The sequence below is a fragment of the Cygnus atratus genome, chromosome 1 (genome assembly GCF_013377495.2).
Source record: "Cygnus atratus isolate AKBS03 ecotype Queensland, Australia chromosome 1, CAtr_DNAZoo_HiC_assembly, whole genome shotgun sequence".
Lineage (NCBI taxonomy): Eukaryota > Metazoa > Chordata > Aves > Anseriformes > Anatidae > Cygnus > Cygnus atratus.
Genome location: NC_066362.1, coordinates 63,862,663 through 63,876,659, shown reverse-complemented (window position 1 = coordinate 63,876,659; position 13,997 = coordinate 63,862,663). Strand labels below are relative to the sequence as shown.

The 13,997-nt window shown below is 42.4% G+C and overlaps 1 protein-coding gene across 7 annotated transcripts in view; it reads right to left on the bottom strand.

The window, feature by feature from the left end:
- CAPRIN2 (caprin family member 2) overlaps positions 1 to 12,286 on the bottom strand; it is a 38,512-nt gene extending 26,226 nt beyond the window's left edge. For 5 of the 7 annotated variants that reach the window (XM_035550887.2, XM_035550890.2, XM_035550894.2 and 2 more), the window contains exons 1-7: positions 12,198 to 12,222; positions 11,086 to 11,348; positions 9,238 to 9,300; positions 5,428 to 5,514; positions 2,723 to 2,961; positions 1,300 to 1,382; positions 68 to 229 (exon numbers count right to left, since the gene is read on the bottom strand). In XM_035550887.2, coding sequence (XP_035406780.1) covers positions 68 to 229; positions 1,300 to 1,382; positions 2,723 to 2,961; positions 5,428 to 5,514; positions 9,238 to 9,300; positions 11,086 to 11,334 — 883 coding nt within the window. In that variant the 5' untranslated portion in view covers positions 11,335 to 11,348; positions 12,198 to 12,222. Of the gene's footprint in view, positions 1 to 67; positions 230 to 1,299; positions 1,383 to 2,722; positions 2,962 to 5,427; positions 5,515 to 9,237; positions 9,301 to 11,085; positions 11,349 to 12,197 lie in introns of all 7 variants that reach the window. The other 2 variants (XM_035550893.2, XM_035550888.2) reach the window with 2 other exon arrangements.
- Between the last annotated feature and the right edge of the window lie 1,711 nt (positions 12,287 to 13,997).

Here is a 13,997-nt window from a genome sequence, read left to right as displayed (position 1 = left end):
AAGTCAGTGCTCAGTTCAAGCTTATCCCAACATTATGACACAGAAATTGAACCCTGAAATATTCCACCTGTTTCCTTGACAGACTCTCCTTTTGAGATTTGTCTTGTCCTCTCAGATTTTCTATTTACTTCTTCGAATTCTTTTACCGGCACAGGGGTGCGAGGAGCAGGAATACTTTCAAAGTAACCAGAGTCTAGAAGTTTGGATAACAGGTCCTTCATATGTTTATCTGAAGATTAAAAAATGAAAATCCATGAAAAATATGAAAATTCAGAACTGAGTATTCTAATTACAGATCAAGTCTACTTCCTTTATATAAAATTGCAGCTTCTCCAAGTTCTTACACATCTCACCAAGTTAGAGAAATGTTTTAAAGGAAAGATATTTATTAGACTGATCTACATAATCTAGCTGAAAATATCTTTGCATTCCAGAGTTAAGACAAGCTTATATTTAAAGGCATATAAGATGAATATTAGCGACAGTTGGTTGCATTGTTTCCCACATGCTTAGAAAAGGATTTAGCCTTTATAAAAGGAAGTGTTGATACTAACAGCACATTGTGCAGACTTCAGCATAGATTAAATCTATACAAAGTCACTATGAAACTGCCCTGCAGGCCTTCCTCCCAGCATTAAGATAATATTTTGGGAGGAAAAACTGAACTGCAAACCAGAGCAGGGAAAAAGCAAGCAATTGCTTCAGAGCTTTTGAAACTGCACATTATTCCATCTGTCCTTCAAAAGTCCCCCAGATTCTGGTGTGTTCACTAAGTGGACATTTTCAATAGGTCATAATGGAAACTGCACTGTGGATTATCAGAGATCCCAGCAAGTTTCACTAACGACTATCCTTTCTCAGTGTGGTACCCCACACTATATTCAGACAACACAGCAGTATATTCAGCTAAACATTTAATGGCTGAGAAGCATTCCAGTCTTAACCCACTTATACATAACTATTCAAAAAGCTCCTCACCGCTGGTTCTAAGGTATTCATGCATAAGCTTTTGAATTACTACCATAATAATTCCCCAGAAGAATCTAGACGTGCTATATATTCTAGGACATCTGTAGAAGACAATAGTTTATTTCTCCAGGGAAAGATTACTACTTCGTTGTTAGTGACCTGTACTTAAAAACAGAACCTAAACAGTAATTCTTCCTTGGAAAGCTGAGTTACACACAACACTTGAATGTACATGGAAGGCTACTAAATCAGGTACTTTATTTTGTTTTAAGATACTAAAATAGAACACGAACTTCAGATGTAGGTTATTTCTCTAGATCACACACTTACATGTTGTTCCAACTACAGGCTTCTCACTGCCTTCTAGAAGGTCCCAGAAGTAGAGAGATGATTGTTCCATCTGATCTTCAACACTAGAAGAAGTGACAATTTTACCAGGTAGAGTTGTATCCAAAAATCAAGTCTTACAGTATCCCCATTATCCTTAATATTAAGATAGTGAAGGATGTTTAGCCTTCTGGAATAAGACATTAAACAGTGAATCCTAAAAGCCCATCATCCACTACTGAAAATGATTCATCTATATTTGTTATCTGTGCTTGATTTAGTCCAGCAAATATAAGTTCTGCTGTTTGCAATTACAACAAATTAGCCTAGCTCTATTCCACAGGGCCATATGGCTGGACTTCATTCCAAGCCAAACCCAAACTCCCAGACAGGGAAACAATTGCTGTTTAATCAGCTGATCACCTTGTTTATTGGACACACGTACAGGGGCAGCCATCAACAGCTCTAGCCCTTCTGCTTTGGCATAGGCCCACAATCCACCCCACACACACTACTGATTTTAAAGTGCAACAATAAGAAACCTAGTGTCAGAAAAGGGTTATGCCTTTTGTGGAAATGTAACATACAATGAGAATTAAGCTAGAAGTTCGTTTTCCACCAACATCAGATGTTCCTATTGTGCTTTCTAAGTAACTGTTCTTTAAAAGCTCACTTTTCAGAGCAAGGATAAGGCTAGTTTAGCACATGACAAGTAGTTAAGAATTTTAGGAACTTGTTAGAATAGAAAAATAATTACTCTTTTCCATAAAATGTTTCAACTTCCCACCTAATAAGAGCTTTTTCTATGTTTACATAGAATTCACTGCACTATCCTGAGACAGTCAAGCTAAATATTATAAGCAATCACAGTACAAGCATGATGCCAAATTAGTACTACTCTACACCACAGCCAGTTACCTTGCAGTGAATGACATACAGTGCTAAAATATGACAAGTTCTAAAAACTTGACCAAAGCCTAAGATAATAGGAAGAGAGCCTCAGGACTACCTTAGATTCCTTTATTCAAAAGCAGCATATCTCAGTCACCACATGAACGCAACAGGGAACAAATCTCCCGTATTTACTACACATTTTCATTACACAAACAGCAAGACCTGAGGGAAGCACCATGCCACCAGCCTTCCTGCTTGCAGTATTACTGGAATGCCTCCCCAGGGCCCCACAGCAAGACATAACATAGCAGGGTTTGTATGTAGTTTGCACAACTGGGAAAGTATACAGCAGCTTTCTTTTAAGACCGAGTAAAATATTTTTGCCATATTCCTAGTCTCAGACTAGAGCAAATATACTGAATAGAATTTTAATTAGTTTCCAAAAACATATTTCAAGACATGGCAGTGTCAAACAGAGGACATTTACTGTAGTAAATGAAGCATACTAATTAGACAAAAACCTTTAGCTTACCTCAAGTTCTCATTTCTTTCTGGACACGTCAGTTTTGCAAATCTTATGAGGTAGTCTAGTTCTTTAGAAGGCAAGTATATTGCACCATTCACACCACCTTTGAAATCCTTCTGAACATGCTCTTGAGTGAAGTTCTGCAGCACATACTGGACTTGAAGTATTGTACGCAGTTTTTTCTTCTCTGCTTCAAGCTTCAATAGACTCTCTCTTCTTTGAGCCTTTCTCTGTGCTTTCAGCAGCTATTTCAACACAGGAATTCAACAGTTAAACACAGAATTCTGTTATTCAACCATTGTAATAGAACACACCAAGTTCTAGTATTGATCATCCTACATTGACAAAAACAACTAATCTTGGTTAGATGACAAGCTCCTAATTCTTTCTTCAGATACCCAACCAAGACCTTCCAAGTCCCTCCTCTGACAAAGCTCCCTATTTCTCCGTTAATTCTCTATAGCTATAGATTTTAGTCAAACTGGATACTGGCAGATTCACTCCAAATATTCCTCTACAATATTTAGATCCCAATTGCGGCATCGTACCTGACCGCTAGTTACTTTACTGTAACTGCTAGCACAATTCAATATAGGGAGGAATTGATACCAATGCACAAATGAAAGCCCAGCCCTTTATCAAGTGAAGTTAGTGATGCAGTTGTCTCAAATCTCTCCTAGCAAGACAGCTGCCTATTCATTTTGAATATTCCAGTTTAAGTGATACAGCAGAACCCTACAGTTACTCTTCCATTGGCAGAAGACTAAAGCACTGAAGAAGCAAGTGTCAGAATATACACAGCCTCCACGCATTTGAGGAAGTTTCTCATCACATACTAATAGCATTATGCTGCAGAAGCTAAGTAACTCCAAGACTCAATGCCTTGATATGGAGTATCTGAAGTTTCTTTGCAAGATGTGAAAGCGTGCAGCTTTTTAGAACACACTAAGGGACATCAGGACGCTGTTGCCAGAATATCCTCTAGCATTCCAGTAATGGGTATTTGCCGTAGAATCCACATTGGCCAAGGAAAAAAAGTGTTAGCCTTTGAATATAGGATAAGCTCAAGAATAAATGTAAACTAGCAGAAGCTAACGGTAGATTTTTGATTACTAAAAATACCTGCAGTAGGACACACCATGTCACAAACCTTTATTTCTGATATTTTATGGGCACCTACACAGAGGAAAGCAATATGAGACAGTCCATATTTTGATATTCAGCACAGTGGTTTGTGTTCAATGTACAGTAATTGAGTGAATCCAAAAGCAGCACTCATTAAAAAGGCTTAGATCTCTACTCTCACAATGCAGTAAACCTCTCAAAACACTACCTAGAATTTGGAATTACTACATATACAAGAAAAGTAGCCTCTAAAAGGAACTGCATGGGTCTCAGTCACAGAAGCCATTTTACTAGTCCTTTAACATTATAGGAGAGGCAGAGAAATAAAGCCAGAACAGTGACTAATTACATTTAGCATCCCCAGCACTACCTTAGATCATATCTTCTCCATAAGGATAACATTTGCCTGAGAGCCAAGAGACCAGTTTCTCCAGTAGTCAAAGAAAGCACTTGGTTACATAAAAATGTAGTGCTTTAAACCCTGAATAAAGTCCTAAATAAAGCACTAAATCTGACTTGCCATAATTAGAGATGACTACAGTAAAATAAGCAAAGTCCTCAGTCTTCAGTAAAGTTTCACAAAGAGCTGTACTCACTAAAGCTAAAGCAACTTAACCCCAGCACTTCCCCCCATACTGGGAACTCTCCATCTAGCCCAGCCTCCAGAACAATGAAGGATGACACAATCTGAATCAGATCACTTAGATGCTTGGTGCAGTCAGGTCTTGAAAATATCTGAGGATGCATATATCAGCTTTTCTAGAACTATTCTAGTGCTCAATTATCCTCAGAGCAACAGTTTCCTTCCTATCTAGTTAGGATCTATTTTATTATTTTTTCCTCTTACCACATACCTCCGTAAGAATCCTAGCTCCATCCTTTCAATAATCTTTTTGGTATTTGACGGCTAATATTACATCTCCTACCAAGCCTTCACTTCTCCAAGCTTAATAAGCCCAGTCCTTCCAGGTTCTCATCACATGCTCCAGCCCCCAGCCATCCATAGGCCCACCACTGGACTCACTAAGTTTGTCTATAGCCTTTGCGTACTGAATAACCAGAACTAGACAGATGGTTTAACAAACACCAGGTAAAAATAATCAGTTCCCCTTAATCTACTGGCAAAGAGTCTAGCCTTCACTGTCTAGGGTACACAATTTACTTGCTTGCTGCCCATGAGAACCTCCATGTACTTCCCAGTAGTTGTTCCTCCAGTAGTTCACTCCTATGCAGGGGATGAGTACAGCCCAGGCACAAGCTACCAGCAAAATGGCTCATGGTTTCAAACCTACATAAACTGGAGTCACCTCAAACACAGCCAAGCATCAATGCCTCAGTTTGCCTAAGCATAAGTTTTTATAGCGGTACACAGCAAATAACTACATTGTTGAGGTCAAGGGTGCCCAAAGTTGTCAACATTTACTGATCTGCTCAGCTACTCCAGACAGTATGAGCAGATTGCTCCGAGTTCTGAAATAGAAGCTTCCTCCAGTCTGTGTAGTGGCATATAAACATAGCCATTAGAAGAGCAACACAAAGTGTGCAGTCACCTCCTGATAATACCATGACCAACAGTTTATACTTACATCTTGGCTAAGACCTGAAAAAGTCTTCTGAAGCTCCTTGGCAAATTCTAAGTTGTGTACTACTTCATCATATTTCTCTACTGCCTCCTGAAAAGGAACAGATAATACATTTTTAATGCTTAAGACCACTCATTGCATATCAAATACATTCTATTTTAAATCTCACTGAGAACTACTCATTTAGTGGGTACTTCTCTGAAATTGTAGCTTTAAAGATACTGTCTGTAATTGGTACTTTACATTTAGCTGAGTATCATTCATCCATAACAACCTGAGATGCACTACAAGGCCAGCTCCCACCACTGCTCAGACACCATACCATTTCGTCTATATGACTTTTCAGGCAACATCCTGTTCAATGCTTGGTATACCAATGCCAAAACAGGAAAGCCTAAATACCACTGTTACTTCATTTTTCATTTTCCTTTTTGCTCTTTTAGGTCTCAGTCAAAAACATCTGCTTAACATCAGATGCTAACATGAAAGCTTAAAAGGAATACAAAGGACAGACAAGTTCAGTGCAGAACCTCTACTCTGATGCTTAGCGGAATGTCTCTGCAGATAACGCAAAAGCTTTAGAAAGCTAATGATACAGAAGGCAAGTCATACTTTCAGAAAGTCCTGCAAGTTTGGTTTCTACAAATCAACCAGTGTTCTTGCCTTCATTAATGACTTTAATGCACATTTTACTCCCTAGTCTTCAAAAAAGAAGAACAATTCTTAATTGCATTTTGATATACCCTAGTTTTGTGAGTTTTCCCTTCCCCACTGTCAGTTACTTTTATAGGCCTCCTTAACAGCTTTGAAAATAACAAAATGCTGTAGCTCAGACATGCTGTACATGGCTCCATTTAGCATAAGGCATGCCTGGGAAGTAACACATTAAATTTAAACTTTGGTTCACATGTGCTTTACATGCAGTTTGGTTTATGCTTATAACAAGACATCGAAGTTGTATTAGCACTGGTTTGTCAGCCTAACAAAGTTCTTTCAATGGGTATTAATGTTGACACAAGTGTTTCATCATTGCAGTGAAAAACGCTTAGTCTGTCCAAGTAATATTTGGGATATGCAAATCAGTGTGCCTAAGCAACTAGAAAGCAAGTTACAGGTCAATTTGTTCCATCAGGTTGATTGTTCAGTCACTTGTACTCACTTATTTGTAATATACAACAGACTACAGTAACTCACGAGCTTCCTTGTGTTGAGTACCATTTATAGTAATGTACTCAACTAGTATTTTAAGTCAGACATCGATTTATCAAGCAACTTCTGAGAACTAATTATCGGGTTCACGAGTGCTCAGAAGAATTTGACCTTTAAGACCCCAGTGCCCACAGATCTGATGCGTAAGGAAGACTCACAGGCTACTACCAACAACTTACTAGGGAGATTGCAGTGACTGCTTTTAACCTTGCAAACTCCAAAGTAATACTACTTACCCTAAAATGCCAAGAACTGGTTATCACTGCTCAGACAAACCGTAACACCGTGGGAAAGCAAAAGCTTTCTTTTGTCACATACCTTTTATTAACATTCATTAGGAGAAAATGTTGGAGTGACAGTAAGGAAGAAAATCTACTGAGCATGCAAAAACAGTACAACATTGCCAGTGAGAGCATTAAACTTGCTGGAAGCTCCTCATTTTTGAAACATTTGTTTCCTAAAGTAAGGCTAGCACACAGCAACTCTGGCAGGCATGCACCATAAGCAATTAGTTTAATTCAAATTGTCTGCAAAAACTAGCTCATCACTAGATGTACTCTGCTCCCTGTGTAGAAAAAGACAATTAAAAATATAAACACCAAGTTGCATTAGAGCTCCACTATATTATGGGCAGAAAAGCTTTATTTAGGCAGATGTGTGAACTATTAACCTGTGCTCTAATTTCAAACTACCAGGTCTCAGTATTTGCATATGCATTCGAAATTCGCATATGAAAGGTATGTATAAAAGTAGTACTCCTGAATCTGAACCACTGAAAGGAGGGTCTTGACTAGATTATTAGTTAAATACTGAGTTGATACATACTTTCACAACAGTTATCTGAACAGTTTGGATACCAAGTCACTTCACTAGCAAGGTTGACCCTCACTTTCCATTTCAGAAGCCTGAGGCATCCTAGAAACTGTGATAAAAATATTTGATACTTAAAAGTTAAGCTCAGTTGGGAATAGTGAAAGCCAGTAACGAAGTTCATATTGCAAAGTCAATGCTACTGAATGCATCTGCAGACAAAAACATTTACAGAATCCTTTGCCTTATTAGTCCCCTGCATCTTAATTTCACTTTAATCTGTTGGCTTATAATAGCCCAGAGTATAGACCAAAGAAAAGAAAGTCACATTTAGGAGTAACTTTAAAACACGCGTAAGTTGGCTTAGTCTTGAAGAAGAGCATACTAGTCAATAGCCTGTTATCAACAGAAGACAACTGATTAACATTTGGATCTGAACACAACAGCAGGCTTTTCTTCTAAAACTAAACCTGGAGTCAGACTGAACTTAGAACTAAGAGATAAATCATCTCACTCCAAATGATCAGATTTAATTTAGTTGCTCCTGAACTTAAAAAGGGCAAGAGAATACATCAGATCCCACAATTTAACACTTAACTATCATGCACTCCAACAGGTCTATTCTACCTTTAAGAAGCAAGTTACTTCTGCTCTTATCCGCTTTATTGCAAGTTATTATTTATAAATGACTCCAAGTAAGGTTATATTTATGCTCTGAGACTGCTGTATTACAATAAAGATAAGCCACCAAGTTATTTTTCCAGCTGGCCAGTTAGCAGGATTCAGTACTGGAACTCAAGTGCCAATGCCCTTTGTCACAGGACTCTACTTAAACATGTCTGTGAAGTACTTCTGAAATGACCAGGGCAGTAAGTCTTGTTGATTATGTAGCACCTTGGTACCAGACACACTTAAGCAGCAATAACTTCCACGTTGCAGAAAGTTGCTTTCTGTTCTAGCATCCATTCAAGTACAAGAAAAATAGTCAGAACCACTATTTTAACACCAGGCAAATTTAAACTTGCTTCATGGAATGCACCACGTTTATTGATTAGTGATCTTACATCTTGGCATTTCGAACTCCAGCAGTCTTAGGTACGAAAGAGACATTGTTCTAACAGCATTTGAGTGCAGTAGTGACTCCCAGCCATCTAATGGCAGCACCAGGACAGGGTAGTTTTCCCAGTTAGGTCACAGAATCATCTAGGTTGGAAGAGACCTCTCCAAGATCACCTAGTCCAACCTCTGACCTAACACTAACAAGTCCTCCACTAAACCAGTAACTCATAGCTAGATGATGGCATTTTTAAGCCTTTCAATCCCATGCAGGTTAGACCAAAGTCTTCCTTTTACCAACAAGGCCTATATCAATTATACTTCAACAACTACCAGTAGCCAACAGCTGTGTAACCATCATGCAATTTCAAGTAACACCTATTAATGAAGCCTTGAGGTCTGTTCTAGCACTGCAATGCCATGTAGGTAAGCTGCATATGAACATCTCAAAGAGGTATTGGAGCACTGAAGCTGAAAGCCTACACGGCAAAGATAACTAGGACCTTTTATTACTTCTGTATACATGAAGACTAAAGTAGGAGACAAAGCTTGCAAATTCACCATTCAGCTAAATTATCAATAGCTTACCCCATTTAGTTTTGTGAAAAATGCCATTTAAAAAGTCTGCATGCACTGCTTCTGTAAAATTGTACTACCACCTCTTTTGGCAAGCTAATCATTCTAGGATGTTTGTTTGAAGGTTTTAAGCCCATCCATTCCCACATAAAGCAAGCTTACCAACTGGTCTTGATTGAGGGCTTCTCCCTTCTTCAGTCGATCTTTGTAGTCTTCTAGCTTAAGCTGTAAAAAAAAAAAAAATCAAAGTCAGTTTTTATATTGATTTCTAATGTCAAGAATTGGGTATGAACAAAGTTAAATATTTTATTTCAAAAAGTCTGAATACTGCAACAAAATAGGAACTTTCCTACTGCTCATTTTCAGGAGAAGGGAACACAGATTTTGCAGTCTCAGTCTCCAGGGCTGCCTACTTTCCCCCCTTCAGTCTTGCATTTTTACTTCTTTTGTTTCATTTAAGAAATAACACATTGACCCTAGACCTTTAAGGGGCTCCAAGTACATCCGGTGCCCTCATTTGAGAGCATTGGGCATTTAGTTTTTCCAAGCCAATGCTGCAATTTAGTTATCTTAAGCTGGATGGAAGAGTTTTACTTTATTTCCTGAAGCATATCTTTCAAAATCTGAGATCATTTATGTCAAAAAAATTATTGCACTGTTTCCTAAGAAAGCGGACAACTCTTCAAGTAGGAAACAAGTTTTATTTCTAATATACTGAAACAGTCTTTAACAGCCAAAGTGAAGGATGCAAGACTAAGCTACTGGGTATGACAAGCTTCTTTAAACACAGGAAAAAGAGGGAGTTGATTACCACACAGTAATTTGTGTATCTGCCTAGACAGGCTTTATTGACACAGTATCTAGGGCTAGGAATACTTTCTATCATTCTAGCAAGTCACACTTATTTGCTGGTGAGGCCATATTGTCTACACTCACATGAACCAATCAAAAATACTGGAGAAATTCACAGCAGTACGCTTCCTTGGACAGAGTTAAAATACAGCAAAGTTGCTTAATCACAAAGGAAACATGCTTATCCGAGATTATTCAGAATTGCAGCATGATGCATGACAAAAGACAGCAGTAATACTGCATGCCCTGCAGGAGGATCAAGTCTTATAACCATATAGCCTGAAGTCTGATCTAGATCCCTCTTCTTCTCCCCAAAAGATAACATAATTCTTTTCAAACATTTATAGAATCTCAACATCCATACAATTGATTTACTTATAATCCTGACCCAATATTGAAAGCAACAGCACCATCGTTCTTTTAGTCTTACAGAAAAGTGCATCTTCCCAATTAACAATCTGGCACATACCTAGCTTGCATACCTCAGTACTTATTAACACCAATCCCTTAAAGAAGGAACAGTTCAAAGTCAGGAGAACAGGCTTTGGGGGCTTTCTGTATAGAAGCCTTATAGTTAGTAACATTTGTCTATAGATATAAAATAAAGAAGTCGAAGAAGTCGATCTATGCAAAGTATATGGCAATACATATTTAATAAAATTTGACATTGCCATTAGCCAGAGGAAACACTGCTGCTCATTTGCAATTTTACATATATCCCTACATCCTAATATTAGATGCATGTAATCAATAGAAATATGAAGACTTTTCTAAGACTGTAAGCTATCTCAGACCAGTTCTATGTTCATTCTGATCTTAAGTCCGCCAGAGAAGCATCCCCCATGTCAACCAATATTCAATTACCTTTGAATTACCAGGGAGCAGGTTTACAGTAACAGCTACTTTGCTGCTTCACTGAAACAATGCTATGCTCACTATGCAATGTCAAATAGCCCATTTCAGAACAAGGAGAGTAAAGAACACCATTTTCTACTACACAGCAGTTCTAAGTGATAATAAGAAATAAATCCGTGTTCAGGTCATTTCACAGGTTATTTATAAAATCCTTTATTACTATGCACTCCTTGCTCCAGCTTCCGTACACATGAAATATTACAGTTAGCTGTTTACAAGCATGCCATAGCGAAGGAAAGTTACCTTCTTTTTCTCAATATTCCTGATCTTGTGTTTGAGGCAGATAAGCCCATTATCAATGTAAGTCTCGTACGCCTGGGAAGGAGAGGCCGCCGAGTTGAGCGCAGTCTGCAGGGGGCTGGGGGAAGGCTGGCTCTCCCCCGACGCGTTCACCTGCTGCTTGGCCGCCTTCATGCCCTTCTCCTCCCCGTCCTCTGACCGGCCTGAAGGTGACGATGGGCGGCGGAAAGGGGCTTGGGAAAGCTGCACCATTGAAATGGATGGAGCTGCAAAGAAACTCCGTTAGCGGGGCGCTCTCCTCGCCAGTCCCGTCCTTTCGCAGCAGGACGCGGGGACCCGGCAGGAACCAGACCGGCCCCCATCTTTTCCTCCCCCCTTCCCCTATACCCAACATTTAGGTTCCCCTATATCCATAGTAAGGATTTCGGTAACCTTATACCCAGAGCAGGGATTTTAAAGCAGGACAAAGCGGGTGCATTGCCCGAACCTCCCCACCCACCTAGGCCCCACAAGCCCTCCCCACGGGCGGGCCCGGCGAGCCGAGGGGATGCTTCCAGAAGCCCAGGCGGCCCCGCAAGGCCCGGCCGCTCCCCACACGGCTCCCCCCGCCGGCATGCGGGGCGCAGCCCCTGCCCCCCTTAAACCAGCTTCGCCCCTTCGTGACCTTCGCAGCAACCAGCCGAGGCGGCGAGATTCCGGATAAAAAAAGGGAAAATGTAAAAAAAAAAAAAAAAAAAAAAATAGGAAAGAAGCGGTGCGGAGGGAGGGAGGCAGGCTGCCGCTTGCGGCTCCCCCCGCATCGCCCCGCTGCCCCCTCAGGGAGGGAGGGGCCGGCTTTAACCTTGAGCGCCGCGCCGCGAGGCGATGACACCACACTTCCCTCGCCCGCCGCACCGGGGAACGGAGAAAAAAAAATTAAAAATAAAATAGAAAAATAATAAAATAAAATAAAACCCGCAGCTTGCGGGAGGAGCCGCTGCAAGGCCCGGCCCCGAGGGGAGAGGGAGGCCCCAGGGATCGGCTCCCTCCTCACGCCCGCTGAGGTGCCGGTACCGATACCCCGGTGCCGGTGCCGGTGCCCCCGTCCCGCCGCGCCCGGCCCTGCCGCCGCTCACCTCGGTGCCGCACACGCTCAGGCCCGCCCCGCCGCCCGCCCCCCGCTTTATATAGCGGCCCCGCGCCGCCGGCCACGGGGCAAGGCGGGACCGCGCTGCCGGGGCGGGCGGGGCTCGGCGCTGCGCTCCCCGCCCGGCTGCCAACCCGCGGCGCCGCCGCCTCGGCTGCGCCCACCCTCGGCCTCCCGCCCGGCCCCCACCGCGCCTCACGTGCCGGGGCCGGCAGGGGGCGCGGGGCGGGGGGGGGCCGCCCCCCGTCAAGGTCGGGGCGCTGCTGGTGGGCGGTGGGCGGGCGGTCCTCGCCGTGCGGGGTGGTGTCCGGGGGATGGACGGCTTCGTAGGACCATAAAGATGTAAAACGGCTCCAAGATCATCTGGTCCAACCGTCCCCCAGCACCAATGTCACCCACTAACCCATGTCCCCAAGCGCCACGTCCAACCTTCCCTTGAACACCCCCAGGGACGGTGACTCCACCACCTCCCTGGGCAACCCGTTCCAATGCCTGGCTGCTCTTTCTGAGAAGAAATGTCTCCTCATTTCCAACCTGAACCTCCCCTGGTGCAACTTGGGGCCATTCCCTCTAGTCCTATCACCTGCAAGAAGAGGCCGACCCCCGGCTCCCCACACCTTCCTATCAGGGAGTTGTAGAAAGCAATAATGTCTCCCCTGAGCCTCCTCATCTCCAGACTGCACAACCCCAGCTCCCTCAGCCGCTCCTCATAGGACTTGTGTTCCAGGCTCTTCACCAGCTTCGTAGCCCTTCTCTGGGCACGCTCCAGGGCATTGATGTCCTTCTTGTACTGAGGGACCCAAAGCTGAACACAGCACTTGAGGTGCGGCCTCACCAGAGCGGAGTACAGAGGGACAATCACTTCCCTGGTCCTGCTGGCTGCACTACTGATACAAGCCAGGATGCCATTGGCCTTCTTGGCCACCTGGGCACACTGCCGGCTCACGTTCAGCTTCCTTGGCGCCCTGAGGAGTGGTTTCTGGGGGAGTGCAGCCCACCACTGACTTCATGGGAAAGGGGCAGGAGGCATGACACTGCCATGCCTTGTGCTGCTGTTCATGAGGAAGAGGTGCCCACAGGCACTCTGTCTCTGACCATGTGTCACAGCAGTTTCCCTGAACAGCGGCCCCAGGACAGGCTGACTTGTCTCTCCAGCAGAGAGGATTGTCACCTTAGTGCAGAGCCCGGGCTCCACCTGTTCACCACACGAAGCCCAGCTGCACCCTTTCAATAGTAAATTTTGGGTGGCCACAGGAAAATACGAAATATTGATCCGTGCCTATTTAGACTGGGAGAAGGTGTCTTTCAGGCCACTGCAGGGCCCTTTGAGGAGACTTACAGGTCTGATCGGTTTATGTAACAAAAGACGTGTGTCCTCTGTAAAAGAAAACCGATCACTGAAACACTTAATAGCTAGTAAAGCCCTTAAATCCAATGAATATAGACAATGAAGCAAAGCAAACTTTTGTTAATCTCTAACGATGACATCAGTGCCACACAAGGTATAAAAAGAGAAAACACACCTTTCAGAAAAACCCAGAGGATTAAGATGGAATTGTTTTCTGTGTTTCTCTTTTTGTGTCCGTTAGCACAAAAGCAATAAATAGTAAAGCAAATTCAGAGGGAAAGTGATGAAAATAGAGATATGCATCAGTAAGGAAGGATTGTAAAGAGAGGCTTTACACAATGTGAAAGGTTCTCACATAGTACACAGGATAGATGACAGAAATGGAGAAGGGATCATATGAAAGAAAGATTGCATTTAAAAGAAAAAAAAATGCAAATGATA